The sequence below is a fragment of the Phyllobates terribilis genome, unplaced genomic scaffold (assembly GCF_046119375.1).
Source record: "Phyllobates terribilis strain yellow unplaced genomic scaffold, ASM4611937v1 Scaffold_2__4_contigs__length_985480577, whole genome shotgun sequence".
Classification (NCBI taxonomy): domain Eukaryota; kingdom Metazoa; phylum Chordata; class Amphibia; order Anura; family Dendrobatidae; genus Phyllobates; species Phyllobates terribilis.
In genome coordinates, this window is record NW_027362762.1 from 870,206,950 (window position 1) to 870,223,224 (window position 16,275).

Sequence of the window (16,275 nt, forward strand, 5' to 3'; positions counted from 1 at the left end):
TTCAGATTCACAGCGACTGATCCATGACAAGTTCTACACAAATCTCCAGCTTCCAGGTAGTAACGGGACCCGTTCTTGACACACATGTAATCCGGGGATCTAATGTGCAAGGCAGAAAGCCACCAATCACCCTGAATACACCACAATGAATTTACACTGGATCTAGAAAATGCTTACAAAATATTATTAGTGAGGGGATGCAAGTCTGATCCATCATAGCCGCAGTCTAAACAATCATCTGGAGAGAAGCCAATGTTAGTAGACGTCATCGTAGAGGGGCCGTGCGGTGAGAACAAGTCATCATATATCAACAGGATAGACGATAATGTGCTGATGTGTGGGGGTCCGACTGCTGGGACCCGCACCGAGCGGCAGAACAGGGAGCTTTAAACCCCATAAGTATGGAGTGGCAGTGCACTCGTTATGTGGCAGTGCACTCACTCTACCGTCCATCCATCCAGTCATTCTCAATGGCGGCCTCACAAAGAATGAATGGAGCGGTGGTTGAGCATCCAACATGCTGCGCCATTTTGTCATGGGGATAAAAGTTTCCCAATCTGCTGATTGGCGCAGGTCCCAGCGGACAGACACCCACCAATCAGCAAGTTATCATCTAACCTGTGGATAAGTGACTTCACCGCACAACCACTTTAAGGCTAAGCGCACCTAACCCACAGTATATGTCAGGAGTAGCTTCCATCGGCCGTCTTCCCCAGTTAATCCATCTGGCTGATATGTATACAGTTTAACTGTACAGGCTAGCCCAGCAGACGGCATCTTCCTATACAGGCTAGCCCAGCAGACGGCATCTTCCTATACAGGCTAGCCCAGCAGACGGCATCTTCCTATACAGGCTAGCCCAGGAGACGGCATCTTCCTATACAGGCTAATCCAGCAGACGGCATCTTCCTATACAGGCTAGCCCAGCAGACGGCATCTTCCTATACAGGCTAGCCCAGGAGACGGCATCTTCCTATACAGGCTAGCCCAGGAGACGGCATCTTCCTATACAGGCTAGCCCAGGAGACGGCATCTTCCTATACAGGCTAGCCCAGGAGACGGCATCTTCCTATACAGGCTAGCCCAGGAGACGGCATCTTCCTATACAGGCTAGCCCAGGAGACGGCATCTTCCTATACAGGCTAGCCCAGGAGACGGCATCTTCCTATACAGGCTAGCCCAGGAGACGGCATCTTCCTATACAGGCTAGCCCAGGAGACGGCATCTTCCTATACAGGCTAGCCCAGGAGACGGCATCTTCCTATACAGGCTAGCCCAGGAGACGGCATCTTCCTATACAGGCTAGCCCAGGAGACGGCATCTTCCTATACAGGCTAGCCCAGCAGGCGGCATCTTCCTATACAGGCTAGCCCAGCAGACGGCATCTTCCTATACAGGCTAGCCAAGCAGACGGCATCTTCCTATACAGGCTAGCCAAGCAGACGGCATCTTCCTATACAGGCTAGCCAAGCAGACGGCATCTTCCTATACAGGCTAATCCAGCAGACGGCATCTTCCTATACAGGCTAATCCAGCAGACAGCATCTTCCTATACAGGCTAATCCAGCAGACGGCATCTTCCTATACAGGCTAATCCAGCAGACGGCATCTTCCTATACAGGCTAGCCCAGCAGACGGCATCTTCCTATACAGGCTAGCCCAGCAGACGGCATCTTCCTATACAGGCTAGCCCAGCAGACGGCATCTTCCTATATAGGCTAGCCCAGCAGACGGCATCTTCCTATACAGGCTAGCCCAGCAGACGGCATCTTCCTATACAGGCTAATCCAGCAGACGGCATCTGCCTGTCTTCCTATACAGGCTAATCCAGCAGACGGCATCTTCCTATACAGGCTAATCCAGCAGATAGCATCTTCTTATACAGCGGGCCATGGCAAAGAAACATATACAGTGCAATATACATTTCAATACAGTGGGTTCCTATGGTAGACGGACCCTCGGTATCCATCCCGAAAGCGGCCACTGTCAGGCACATACATTCAAAGCGTTTGCACCCGACATTGTGCACAGGCGTAGTGTTGACTGAGCCTTGGAGCAGGTGCAGACGAGCGTATTTGCTGTCTGAGTGTGATCAGACAAAACATCGGATCGCACTAGGACCAATGTGGTTCTATGGGGCCGTGTATATGTCCGACTCTTTTTCTTGGACAGAGCCAGTCTGAGAGAAAAAAACAAAACGCTGCATGCCCAAGTTTGATCAGATGTTTGGATAGCACTCAACCATGCAAGTCAATGAGTCCATGGAAACCATCAGACTGCACTCAGACGACATTTGAGTGCTGTCTGATTTTAGAATGGAGGAGACATTTTTTCTCCATCTTCTCCTCATCACAGAGAATCTGACCGCCACACTCTGACCGCCACATCGGCCCAATTCTCTCGGATGAGAGAATCTACGCTGTCCGTACCTGCCCTTATACTGTGAAGACTAGTCCTGCCCAGCTTCTTCTCTAGTGAACTTCCAATCATTACACATGGAAAAAACACCACTCTGTGTCCACAAGCTTTGTCTATTATTTCAATATCTGATACTCAGAAGTTAGAGCCAAATCTAAGGTTTGGTCATGGTGGTTTTTCCCTTTTTCTTTTAAATCAGATAGAAAGAAGGGCTCATTAAAGGGGTTGTCCACTACTTTGACTTTGATGCCCTATCCGTAGGGCATCAATGTATAATCGGCTGGGGTCCCGCATGTGGCACCCCCGCCGATCAGCTGTTATCGGTGCCGGCGGCCGGAAGTCCTCACCCACGGTGCCTGGCCGTCCATCTGTAGTGGCCACAGCGGGGTACTGCACATCCGCTTCCCATTCAATTGAATAGGAGGCGGATGTGCAGTAACAAGCGCCGGACACCGCAGGTAAGGACTTCCTTCTGGCGGCCACTGGCACCAATAACAGCTGATCGGCGGGGGTGCCGCGTGTGGGATCCCGGCCGATTATACATTGATGCATCAATGCTAAAGTAGTGGACAACCGGTTTAATAAGCAACACGCAGTATGGCAGTAACTTAGATTGTAAGCCCATGAGGACAGCGTTCCCTCCCTCTCCGTACCAGTCTGTCAATGTTAGTCTACCTACTGTATATTATATGTATGTAAACCCTCCTCACATGTACAGCACCATGGAATTAATAAAAAATAATATAAATAAATTATCGTATAATTTACTGTTGTTACTTTGGCAAAAACTGACTGCTGCTGCTGCAAAAAAAAAAAATACAAATGAAAATAGATGAGACTTTTTTTCAATCAACTGTTATATGAAAAATAACATGTTATCAGTTTATCCATTTATCATTGGGGTTTGTAGACAGGAATATCTGTTTAACCTGTCTCAGACACACATGGCATATACATGGGATGCATGCCCCACCTGAGAAGCTGCACCCATCCCGAGTATGCGGCCTCCTCTTATGCCCCTGTGAATGAACAGGCAGCTCCATATGCGTGCCACTCTCCATTCATTTCTATGAGAGTTCCTAAAACGGCCAAGCAAAACTGTGTAGATATTTTTGTAACTTCTATAGAAGTAAATACACCCTGAATTTATTAAGGTTTGGATTTGGAAATGTGTAACGATTAATTCATTTTTTACATTGCCATGGTGTACTGATTAATTTATTGCATATGTTATATGCAGATTAGGTGAGAGTGATAAGTTTATACTGTTCACTGTAGTGGATGGGCAACCAGTGTAATGGCTGGCACAGAGTGGAGGCATAAATGTAGCAGCTGGACAGAAATATTATCCTGTCTACTGAATTCAGGATGGATTGGGGAGGGGAGAGTTTAGCAAGAGGGAGGCCGATTAGCAGAGAGATGCATAGTCCAGCCAAGAAGGAATCAGACCAACAGTAAGAGTTTTTGCAGAGTCAAAGATAAGAAAAGGAGGAATTCTAGAAATGTTTTTATGGTAAAGGTGACATGAGCAAATGATTAGATATAGGGAGTGAAGGAAAAATCTGTGGTAAATACAACTCTAAGACAGCTAGTGTGTTGCTTGGGAATTATCGTAGAACCACACAAGGAAATGGCAATATTGGGTTTAGTTAAGTTAGTAGAGAGATGACACACAAGGGGTTCAGTTATAGATAGAGGGAGAACATGATATTCAAGACAGTGGACAATCACTGGCATTTTGTAGTAATGCGGGGGGTGATGTCAGGAGCTGATGTGTATAATTGGGTGTCATCATCATAGAGATGGTACTGAAAACCAAATCTACTGACGATTTGTCCAATAGGGGCAGTATAGAGAACACTAACAGTAAGGGAAAGAGGAGGAGAAGAGAGATGAGCAAACTCGAACTTCAAAAGTTCGGCGCTAAATGCTGAGCACGGATTTTCCCTGGAAGTCCGTTGCAATGTTCGGAGAAAGAGAGAATTTTCAGGCTCAAAAATTTGGGTCCTCATTGTTTTCAACGTGGTTCAGGTTCTGGTTCAAGTTTGGGAGAACTGAAGTTTGGAATAAAGCTTGGGTCAGGTACCAGAATCCAAACTTCTGCTCATTGATGGAGCGCTCAGAAGACTGAGAACCAAGAGAGAACAGTATCCTGAAGGCCGATAAGAGTGCAGCATAGTGCGGAGGAGCTGGTGGTCCACAGTGTGGAATGCAGCACAGAGATCCAGGAGAAGCAGCAGGGAGCAGTGACCATTAGATTTTGCTTTTAGTAGATTGATTAAACTAGATTGCAATGGGTCAAGAAGAGAGTTATATGAGGGATAAGATTAGACTAAATGTTCCAGGAGTTTAGAGACAGAGGGGAGGTGAGGGACCTTTTCTGCCAATGGAAGCAGGTCCCCCTCCGGTCAGTAACTTATCCAAAGGATAGGAGGTAGAGGGGTCCTCCTCTGAAGTTACCTATTATATATCCTCCTTGCAGAAGTTTCATATATGTATAAATCTATAACTGTAAGATCATTAGTTAATCTTTACTCCAAGTCTCCATTAGCAGATATATCAAACATTTCTTAAAAGCAAGGTCCCCAGGACGGGCCTGAAATCACAACCCCATGTAGATCAAAGAGCAGGAACTGAGAGTCTGGCCAAAAATCAGGAGGTGAGAGCTCACCCAGAGAGCAGGGGACGGGTCACAGGCGCTTTCTGTAGCCATTAGGGCAGTGAATGGTTTCACAAGCTGATAGACGTTGCTCGCTGATGACCTCAGTTCGCTGTGTGGATAGTCATTGCCATAACATCATTCCCCACTGACCAAAGTAATAACGCAGCAGCCCTCGGTGCCCGCACATAGACAAGTTGTAGACCTGAGAACCAGAAAAGGAGGAGAAAGGGGGCACTTTACACAAGCAGAGCATTCAGCGCATTCTCCACAGACCCCACTAATGTCCATGGGAACTATCCAAAGGGGCCCAAGTCATAAGGCTGAATGGTTGTTTAGTCACATACATGGAACACTAGAAGTCTTCAGAGATACTTAGTAAGTAACAAAGAACAAAAACGGATACAAAATGGAAACTTAAGCCATGTGGCCACCGCATTAAAAGTGCAGCCACTGTTAGAAAATAAACTTTATTTCTCCCAGCAGCCTCCGGTTTTCAGTCACTGCTCGGCACATAGTGAGCAGAAGCTGTAATGACGACTCTGCGCTGAGCAACAGCAGAGCAAGCTGTCAGTCATTGTGCTGGGGATTGGTTACAGCTGCCGCTCACGGCTTACTCACCAATGACTGAACCCGCACCTCTATGACTGAAAGCCGGAGGCTGCAGGGAGGAATAAAGGTAATTTCCTCCTGGTAGCCAGGCTTTCAGTAAAGCGGCTACATGGCTTTGGAGTGCCTGCAGACTGCCCCCATATCTGTAGGTTACTTATTATTATTTATTATGCTTAATTATAATCATATTCCTCAGCACTTTTACAGACATTATCACTGTCCCCATTGGGACTCACAATCTACATTCCCTATCAGTATATCTTTGGAGTGTGGGAAGAAACCGGAGAACCCAGAGGAAACCCACGCAAACACAGGGAGAACATACAAACTCCTTGCAGATGTTGTCCTTGGTGGGATTTGAACCCAGGACCCCAGTGATGCAAAGCTACAGTGCTAACCACTGAGTGTTTGGAAACATGACAGGTTCCCTTTAAATGTATTCAATTTAAATCATTCAAAGAGGGATCCATTCAAAATTTATGTTCCATTCTTTTTTCTGTTTGTAAAGAAATATTTATTTAATACAGGATCTGTACTGACACCTGGACATGTGAACAGAGCCTTACTGTTGTACTGAATGTTTCATTACTGACAATCTAGACATAAAGACCGAACTGTGTGATGACATCGGAGAACCACTGGTATAACACTGACATATTGGCTGACAGCCCTCGAATACAGAAACACGTCATCACCATCATCATATGACCGTTTTCTTTCTTCCCTAAATTTACACTTGCACTTTGTGTTCTGGGGTAAAGCTCGAAGTCACTTCCAGAAATAAAACCGCTTCTTCCTACCGGTATAACAAAGAAAAGAGGATCCTCGTGTCGGCCTGGTTCAATGAACTTGGTCACAGGAAACTTTCAAAAAGATTTGCAAAAAACTAGAAATCTAAAGATTGAGTGCAGACCGGTGTACTGGGAGAGGAACCTTTATATTTAATCGGCAACAAATAAGACATTTTTATAGACCTGAATATAACAAGGTGCAGACATGGAGAGCAATGTCACCTGCCGCACACGGACTGGGCGCCTCTGATAACAGAACAATGTCTACACGTATAACCCGCCATCTTCCAGTGCGCTCTCCAGCTCTGGAGGAACTACAGCTCTCAGCAAGTTCTGACACTCATGTTGAGAGTTGTACTTTCACTTCAGCCATAGTTTGGAGATCTCAGCTCTGACACACAGTAACACGAGGCGTGAACACAGCGCAGATCACAGGACGGTCAGTGGTCAGACGGGATGAGGTTCGCAGCAGCCATAATCCTCCTGCACATCTGTGCTCAGAGGCCTCTGCTTATACTGACATCACATGAGCCCACTGCACCTGCCGCCGACATCACATGAGCCCACTGCACCTGCCGCCGACATCACATGAGCCCACTGCACCTGCCGCCGACATCACATGAGCCCACAGCACCTGCCGCCGACATCACATGAGCCCACAGCACCTGCCGCCGACATCACATGAGCCCACAGCACCTGCCGCCGACATCACATGAGCCCACAGCACCTGCCGTCGACATCACATGACCCCACAGCACCTGCCGTCGACATCACATGACCCCACTGCCGACATCACATGAGCCCACTGCACCTGCCGCCGACATCACATGAGCCAACTGCACCTGCCGCCGACATCACATGAGCCCACTGCACCTGCCGCCGACATCACATGAGCCCACTGCCCCTGCCGTCGACATCACATGAGCCCACTGCCCCTGCCGCCGACATCACATGAGCCCACTGCACCTGCCGCCGACATCACATGACCCCACTGCACCTGCCGTCGACATCACATGACCCCACTACTACACCTGCCGCCGACATCACATGACCCCACTGCCCCTGCCGTCGACATCACATGACCCCACGGCCGACATCACATGAGCCCACTGCACCTGCCGCCGACATCACATGACCCCACTGCCGACATCACATGAGCCCACTGCACCTGCCGCCGACATCACATGAGCCCACTGCACCTGCCGCCGGCATCACATGACCCCACTGCACCTGCCGCCGATATCACATGGAGCCCCCCTCCCCTACAAGCTGCTGATGACAGTCCCATCTGCGCCACCTGATGACATCACTCAGTCCCATCTGCTCCACCTGATGACATCACTCAGTCCCATCTGCTCCACCTGATGACATCACGCAGTCCCATCTGCGCCACCTGATGACATCACGCAGTCCCATCTGCGCCACCTGATGACATCACGCAGTCCCATCTGCGCCACCTGATGACATCACGCAGTCCCATCTGCACCACCTGATGACATCACGCAGTCCCATCAGCTCCACCTGATGACATCACGCAGTCCCATCTGCGCCACCTGATGACATCACGCAGTCCCATCTGCGCCACCTGATGACATCACGCAGTCCCATCAGCTCCACCTGATGACATCACGCAGTCCCATCTGCGCCACCTGATGACATCACGCAGTCCCATCTGCGCCACCTGATGATCTCTCGTGTCCCCGCAGCCACCTGATGACAATCACTGCAGCCATCACTGTTGCCGGCACTGGCCGCCTCTGCCCTCCTTCCTCCTCTCCCCTGTACATTTCTCTCCCATCTCTCTAGTACTCACCTCGGCCATCGTCGCCGTCTGCCGCCGCTGCTCCCCGTACACTGCACTACCCGGTGTCTCCCAGTCCTTCCGGCCTCACTGACGTCACCGAAAACGTCACTGTTCGTCCTGCCCCCTCCTGGGCGGCTGTCGCCTCCGCTATCTGCTGCATGACGTCAGCGGGTGAGAGGCTGGGACCGTAAGCGGGTAACTGCGCTCCTGACTGCGGGGCGGTGTGTACGGTGAGATCAGCGGGGACCGGGGGCTCCTCGCAGCCATGCGGCGTGTTACCCACAGTGCACTGCGGTACATGGCGGGACTTTTGGGTTCAGATATCTGGAAGTCACCAGAGACTGTAAACTAAGTGACGTCATGTAGTGTGGCTCTAGTCCCGCGGTCCGCAGTGACGTCATGTAGTGTGGCTCTAGTCCCGCGGTCCGCAGTGACGTCATGTAGTGTGGCTCTAGTCCCGGGGTCCGCAGTGACGTCATGTAGTGTGGCTCTAGTCCCGGGGTCCGCAGTGACGTCATGTAGTGTGGCTCTAGTCCCGGGGTCCGCAGTGACGTCATGTAGTGTGGCTCTAGTCCCGGGGTCCGCAGTGACGTCATATAGTGTGGATCTAGTCCCTGGGTCCGCAGTGACGTCATGTAGTGTGGCTCTAGTCCCGGGGTCCGCAGTGACGTCATGTAGTGTGGCTCTAGTCCCGGGGTCCGCAGTGACGTCATGTAGTGTGGCTCTAGTCCCGGGGTCCGCAGTGACGTCATGTAGTGTGGCTCTAGTCCCGGGGTCCGCAGTGACGTCATAGTGTGGCTCTAGTCCCGGTGTCCGCAGTGACGTCATGTAGTGTGGCTCTAGTACCGGGGTCCGCAGTGACGTCATGTAATGTGGCTCTAGTACCGGAGTCCACAGTGACGTCATGTAGTGTGGCTCTAGTCCCGGGGTCCGCAGTGACGTCATGTAATGTGGCTCTAGTACCGGAGTCCACAGTGACGTCATGTAGTGTGGCTCTAGTGATGTCATGTACTGTTGGAGCCGAAAAGTCGCCATTAGCCTTTACATAAATTCAACATCATTTTTGCCAAAAAAGAGTGCTGTCTTCAATTTTTTCTGATTACTTGGAGGTTTGGTATATACCTGTGGATTCGGCACCCGTTATTTCCAATTGAATGTTTGCTAGTGCTATATATATATATATATATATATATATATATATATATATATATATATACTGCTCAAAAAAATAAAGGGAACACTCAAATAACACATCCTAGATCTGAATGAATGAAATATTCTCATTGAATACTTTGTTCTGTACAAAGTTGAATGTGCTGACAACAATATCACACAAAAATCATCAATGGAAATCAGATTTATTAACCAATGGAGGCCTGGATTTGGAGTCACCCCCAAAATTAAAGTGGAAAAACACACTACAGGCTGATCCAACTTTGATGTGATGTCCTTAAAGCTAGTCAAAATGATGCTCAGTATTGTGTGTGGCCTCCACGTGCCTGTATGACCTCCCTACAATGCCTGGGCATGCTCCTGATGAGGTTGCAGATGGTCTCCTGTGGGATCTCCTCCCAGACCTGGACTAAAGCATCCGCCAACTCCTGGACAGTCTGTGGTGCAACGTGACGTTGGTGGATGGAGCGAGACATGATGTCCCAGATGTGCTCAATCAGATTCAGGTCTGGGGAACGGACGGGCCAGTCCATAACTTCAATGCCTTCATCTTGCAGGAACTGCTGACACACTCCAGCCACATAAGGTCTGGCATTGTCCTGCATTAGGAGGAACCCAGGGCCAACCGCACCAGCATATGGTCTCACAAGGGGTTTGAGGATCTCATCTCTGTACCTAATGGCAGTCAGGCTACCAAAGAAATGCCACCCCACGCCATTACTGACCCACTGCCAAACCGGTCATTCTGAAGGATGTTGCAGGCAGCAGATCGCTCTCCATGGCGTCTCCAGACTCTGTCACATGTGCTCAGTGTGAACCTGCTTTCATCTGTGAAGAGCACAGGGCGCCAGTGGAGACTTTGCCAATCCTGGTGTTCTGTGGCAAATGCCAAGCGTCCTGCACGGTGTTGGACTGTGAGCACAGCCCCCATCTGTGGACTTCGGGCCCTCATACCACCCTCATGGAGTTGGTTTCTAACCGTTTGTGGCCTGCTGGAGGTCATTTTGCAGGGCTCTGGCAGTGCTCCTCCAGTTCCTCCTTGCACAAAGGCGGAGGTAGCGGTCCTGCTGCTGGGTTGTTGCCTTCCTACGGCCCCCTCCACGTCTCCTGGTGTACTGGCCTGTCTCCTGGTAGCGCCTCCAGCCTTTGGACACTACGCTGACAGACACAGAAAACCTTTTTGCCACAGCTCGCATTGATGTTCCATCCTGGATGAGCTGCACTACCTGAGCAACTTCTGTGGGTTGTAGAGTCCGTCTCATGCTACCACGAGTGTGAAAGCACAACCAACATTCAAAAGTGACCAAAACATCAGCCAGAAAGCATTGGTACTGAGATGTGGTCTGTGGTCCCCACCTGCAGAACCACTCCTTTATTGAGGGTGTCTTGATAATTGCCAATAATTTCCATCTATAGTCTATTCCATTTGCACAACAGCATGTGAAATTGATTGTCTTTCAGTGTTGCTTCCTAAGTGGACAGTTTGATTTCACAGAAGTTTGATTTACTTGGAGTTATATTCTGTTGTTTAAGTGTTCCCTTTATTTTTTTGAGCAGTGTATATATAGATAGATATCATTTTTTATTACTTATTTAAAGAGTCTCTGTCAGCACAGAATGACTGCATAAACTAAGTCTTGCCGCTCGGTGTATCCTGACGGGGCCAATCATTTATATACACTTCACCACCTGCTTGTTTTCCCTCTATCTCCACCCCCCTCTTCTTTGATTGACAGCTCTGTCTTCATAGAGCAGGGGTCTCAAACTCGGCTGGGTATATGGGCCGCACATGGAAAAAATTTGAATTTGGGGGGCCGCATTCTTTGTTCAATGTGACATTTTTAGTGATACCATTTTTTTTGTATACACCTTTTGAACATTTTTGCCGTGTTTATTTTTTATGGCTTGGGTCGTTATGGATGTGGCAATAATAAACGTGCACTTTTTTGTGTTTACTTTAGTTTACATATAAAACAGCATTTTTAGTGCCCAATATTTTTTCATGCTTTATTTTATTTTTTATTTTTTTTACAATTTTATTTCCCCCAATTGGCCACATACAGTAATATTGTCTTACAATTAGCATCATATAGTAATAATGGAAAACATCTTGTAGTAATGTTCCCCATCCAAGTCCCCATCTTGTACTAATGTGCCCCATCCAGGTCCCCATCCTGTGGCAACGTTCCCCATCCTGGCGCCCATCTTGTACTAATGTGCCTCATCCAGGTCCCCATCCTGTGGCTATGTGCCCCATCCAGGTCCCCATCCTGTGGCAATGTTCCCCAGCCAGGTCCCCATCTTGTGGCTCTGTGCCCCATCCAGGTCCCCATCTTGTGGCTCTGTGCCCCATCCAGGTCCCCATCTTGTGGCTCTGTGCCCCATCCAGGTCCCCATCTTGTGGCTCTGTGCCCCATCCTGGCGCCCATCTTGTACTAATGTGCCTCATCCAGGTCCCCATCCTGTGGCAATGTTCCCCATCCAGGTCCCCATCTTGTGGCTATGTGCCCCATCCAGGTCCCCATCTTGTGGCTATGTGCCCCATCCAGGTCCCCATCTTGTGGCTATGTGCCCCATCCAGGTCCCCATCTTGTGGCTCTGGTCCCCATCTTGTGGCTCTGTGCCCCATCCAGGTCCCCATCTTGAGGCTATGTGCCCCATCCAGGTCCACATCTTGAGGCTCTGTGCCCCATCCAGGTCCCCGTCCTGTGGCTATGTGCCCCATCCAGGTCCCCGTCCTGTGGCTATGTGCCCCATCCAGGTCCCCATCTTGTGGCTATGTGCCCCATCCAGGTCCCCATCCTGTGGCTATGTGCCTCATCCAGGTCCCCTCTTGTGGCTATGTGCCCCATCCAGGTCCCCGTCCTGTGGCTATGTGCCCCATCCAGGTCCCCTCTTGTGGCTATGTGCCCCATCCAGGTCCCCATCCTGTGGCTATGTGCCCCATCCAGGTCCCCATCTTGTGGCTATGTGCCCCATCCAGGTCCCCTCTTGTGGCTATGTGCCCCATCCAGGTCCCCATCCTGTGGCTATGTGCCCCATCCAGGTCCCCTCTTGTGGCTATGTGCCTCATCCAGGTCCCCTCTTGTGGCTATGTGCCCCATCCAGGTCCCCATCTTGTGGCTATGTGCCCCATCCAGGTCCCCTCTTGTGGCTCTGTGCCCCATCCAGGTCCCCTCTTGTGGCTATGTGCCCCATCCAGGTCCCCGTCCTGTGGCTCTGTGCCCCATCCAGGTCCCCTCTTGTGGCTCTGTGCCCCATCCAGGTCCCCTCTTGTGGCTATGTGCCCCCTGTGCTGTTCTTCACACACATAAAATAGAAAAAAAAAAAGATGATTCTCACCTGTCCTCCGTTCCCTCGGCGGCCTTCCTGCAGATGTGGCCCGCAGGCACCACAGAGTCCGACCCCTTGACGATCCCGACCTGGTCCAGGAGGAGCCGCCGACAGCAGCGCTGAATTGCCGCACAGAGACCGTCTCCCAGCACAGCATTTCCAATGTCAGCCGCCGGCCAATCAGAGGCCAGCAGCTGACATCTGCATATGGCAATGACATCATACTCGCTGCGCCGACACGCAGATATCAGCTGCTGGCCTCTGATTGGCCGGCGGCTGACATTGGAAATGCTGTGCTGGGAGACGGTCTCTGTGCGGCAATGCAGCGCTGCTGTCGGCGGCTCCTCCTGGACCAGGTCGGGATCATCAAGGGGTCTGTGCCTGCGGGCCGCATAAAGCAGCCTCAGGGGCCGCATGCGGCCCGCGGGCCGCGTGTTTGAGACCCCTGTCATAGAGCTAGAGAAGAGCGGAGATAGATGGAAAACAAGCAGGTGGGATGGTGTATTGAAGTTTTTGGCCCTGCCGTGATGCACCGAGCGCCTGTGCTTGGTTTGGACATTCATTCTGTGCTGACAATCCCTTTAAATCCCCCTTCATAGGCTCTCCTTCGGGGGGAGCAAAATGGCAATGACAGAGGCCTCATTAGGTCATGCCAACCCAATGGTCCTCGATGCACTCACTTACCAGCAAAAGGTAAATTTATGGGTCAGTGGTTGAAAGTAGCATCTAAATGGCAGATCAGCAGCTAGCTCTGGTGCTTGCTGCATAACACAGCCACCATCTTCCCCTCCATACACTCGCATTCTCACTATGATGTACCGTTACATTAGGTGCCAAAGGGCTTCAAGAGATTGTCCTGGATTAGAAAAACACCACAGTCTTTTTCCAAAAATAGCGCTGCCCCCATCTACAGGTTGTGTGTGGTATTGCATCTCTTCACTATTCACTTAAGGGGCTCGAGAAAACCGAGTCAGTACTCACTGCCCGATTGCAGTTACATGTTGCACTGTTTCTGATGGCGCAGTCTGCCGTACTGTTCTCGCTGTCAAGGATTCAATGATCCCTTTAAAGTCCAATAGATTGTCATTTCTATTGTATGATCTGTAATACCAGTGTGATCTAGAGCATAAAGTTATCTTTCTACCTAATATAGCTATCAGCCAAGCAGACCTGGCCTCCCCGTATACATTCATGCTCATCTTGGCACAGCGTTCATGCTTATTACAAGGGAAGAGTCACACGGCCGTGTAACTGTGACGAGGATTGGCCGTGCTGTCACTCTCTGGTTGGAATAGCCGACGGCCAGTCCAAGCAATGCGTTGCGATTCTCGTCCGAGTTTTATGGCCGTGTGCCTCTTCCCTAATGCAGAGAGGACAATCTGCTGTCAGATACTTCTGGATAAGTGCTGCCTCCAGCATGTAGAAGTCCAGCAGTCCCAACCCTCGTTTCCATTAGAACCCTTATGTCGTATTTCCATATGGCGTAAACACTGTGTTTTTGTTGAGCCGGACAGTGTGCTGCAGAGTGGATGTGATTTCATGAAAATTCTGCGATTAAAGACGTTGGATTGTGCAATGTCTGTAGAATTGTGTTCATAAGGTGCAGAACCCCAGCTTTTCTGTGCTAAATAAGCATAAAGAAATGCTGCATCACATCTACATTAAAAATGCATTAAAAAGAGGAAAGTGCAACACAAAAGCAGCAAAAACGCAGCAATCAGACCAGATTCAGTATTTCCGTGCGGACATCTGCAGGAAAGAAACGCAGTGTGTTCGCATATGGGTCCAGGGCTTTAGGGTAAGGCCAGACGTAGAGGCCATGGTGTGGCTGCAATGTAGTAAAAAAATTCCCCCTATTGTTGCTTAGTTGTGGGTGGGCTGCAGCACCTCCCCATTGCGCCCTTGCACAATTGTAACCCCACCCCCAAGGAGCCCATGCTTTCTCCCAAACCCACCCCCGATGAGCCAGTGCTGTCTCCCAAACCCACCCCCGAGGAGCCAGTGCTTTCCCCCAAACCCACTCCCAAGGAGCCAGTGCTTTCCCCCAAACCCACTCCCAAGGAGCCAGTGCTTTCTCCCAAACCCACTCCCAAGGAGCCAGTGCTTTCTACCAAACCCACCCCCAAGGAGCCAGTGCTGCCTCCCAATAAAGGACAGTGCTTTCTCCCAATAGAGGGCAGTATTACCAGGAGGGGTCCCTCTACCGCACCAATGCCTGCGAGAACAAGGAATAGCAACAGAGCATTGGCGTGCACCACTACAACCATAGGAGGCGCTATCATTTACATCACTGTTATCTCTGCACAGAAGAACTTTTTATTTTGCGTAAAATATATATTTTTTGTGTTTTCAGATACGTTTTCATCCTCCTTAAACCGAATATCTTTCTGATTCTCAGATGAACCTTTTAGTACTCACATCGGTATAGTGAAAGAATGGAGATCACTAGTAGCAATGGACACGCTGTCGCCTACAATGGACAGATCATTACATTTCAAGTATTACAGAGAAAGAGCTCGGACCCGGCAGAGAGAAATGTTCTTGCGTTCTCCAGGAAGGCGTTCAGTGCTGAGAGTGGACAGCTCATTGACGTCTCTGGTGGGGAGTACAACGTCCCATGTAGTAAGTCCGCCCTGGAGCTTGCCTGCGTCCGCTGTGTGGCAGATGCCAGAAGCGGCATTAGGCTTCCATGCGTTTTGCTGAGGACTTGTAAGAAAAAGTCTCGTGGTTGTTTGAGGCTGATTCTTCTGCTTCTCCACTCGTCTAATGAACTGGAACCCTACTCCAAGTTCAAAGTGAACGCGGAAACCATGGACGATCTCTCCATAACCGATGGCCCCACCGTTCTGTGGAGACAACGGGAAAATCTCCTTTACGTCTCATCTTTAACTTCAGAAGTTTTAACGGCTCCAATCAGTATTTCCGCTCTTCTTTGGGCTGGTACTGTTGAAGAAGGAACTTGTATTTTGGGGATAACGAGCATGAGATTGGATGGCGAGGGTCTAACAAGCTCTTCTCTTCCTAACAGAAGTCTTCAAGGAAAGGAGTTTATTTTGTACTGCATTGGTAATCAGAAAGCTGTGCCGGCATCTTGTCTTGTTCCGCATGTCTACTCCAGCGTGCTGCGATGCCTTGAAGTTTGTGTGATGGAAAAGGTTAATGGCAGATATGAGACAGCAGCAATAGCAGCCAGCAGTAAGCAATTGATCTGGTTCCATAATGGAGTCCCTAAGCAGGTCTGCCAGCTTCCCAATGAAAACCTTTCAAAGTTACAGGTTGCATATACAAGCCAAGCAGATACATTATGTGTTCTGTCCTTCTCTTCTGGGGACGCCTGCGGAATATGGAAAGACGGATGGAAGGTAATTGTGAGGATATATCTATATATATATATGTATATATAAAATCTATATCAGAACTTTTACCTGCTTAAGATTGGCTATTTCTATGTTAGAAACCTCCAATTGCAATAATCTGAAACTTCA

General features: G+C 49.6%; 2 protein-coding genes across 9 annotated transcripts in view; one reads left to right on the forward strand and one right to left on the reverse strand.

Annotated features, from left to right (window-relative positions):
• The window catches only part of MOSPD2 (motile sperm domain containing 2), a 146,581-nt gene extending 138,014 nt beyond the window's left edge, over window positions 1–8,567 (reverse strand). Inside the window, exon 1 of the mRNA XM_073668080.1 lies at window positions 8,294–8,567. Coding sequence (XP_073524181.1) covers window positions 8,294–8,302 — 9 coding nt within the window. The 5' untranslated portion in view covers window positions 8,303–8,567. The remainder of the gene's footprint in view (window positions 1–8,293) is intronic.
• The window catches only part of FANCB (FA complementation group B), a 31,542-nt gene continuing 23,591 nt past the window's right edge, over window positions 8,325–16,275 (forward strand). For 2 of the 8 annotated variants that reach the window (XR_012301014.1, XM_073668072.1), the window contains exons 1-2: window positions 8,370–8,514; window positions 15,144–16,152. Coding sequence is in view for 7 of the 8 variants with exons in the window: in XM_073668072.1 (XP_073524173.1) it covers window positions 15,226–16,152 (927 nt within the window). In the remaining variant the exon portion in view is untranslated. Of the gene's footprint in view, window positions 8,579–15,143; window positions 16,153–16,275 lie in introns of all 8 variants that reach the window. The other 6 variants (XM_073668079.1, XM_073668078.1, XM_073668073.1 and 3 more) reach the window with 6 other exon arrangements.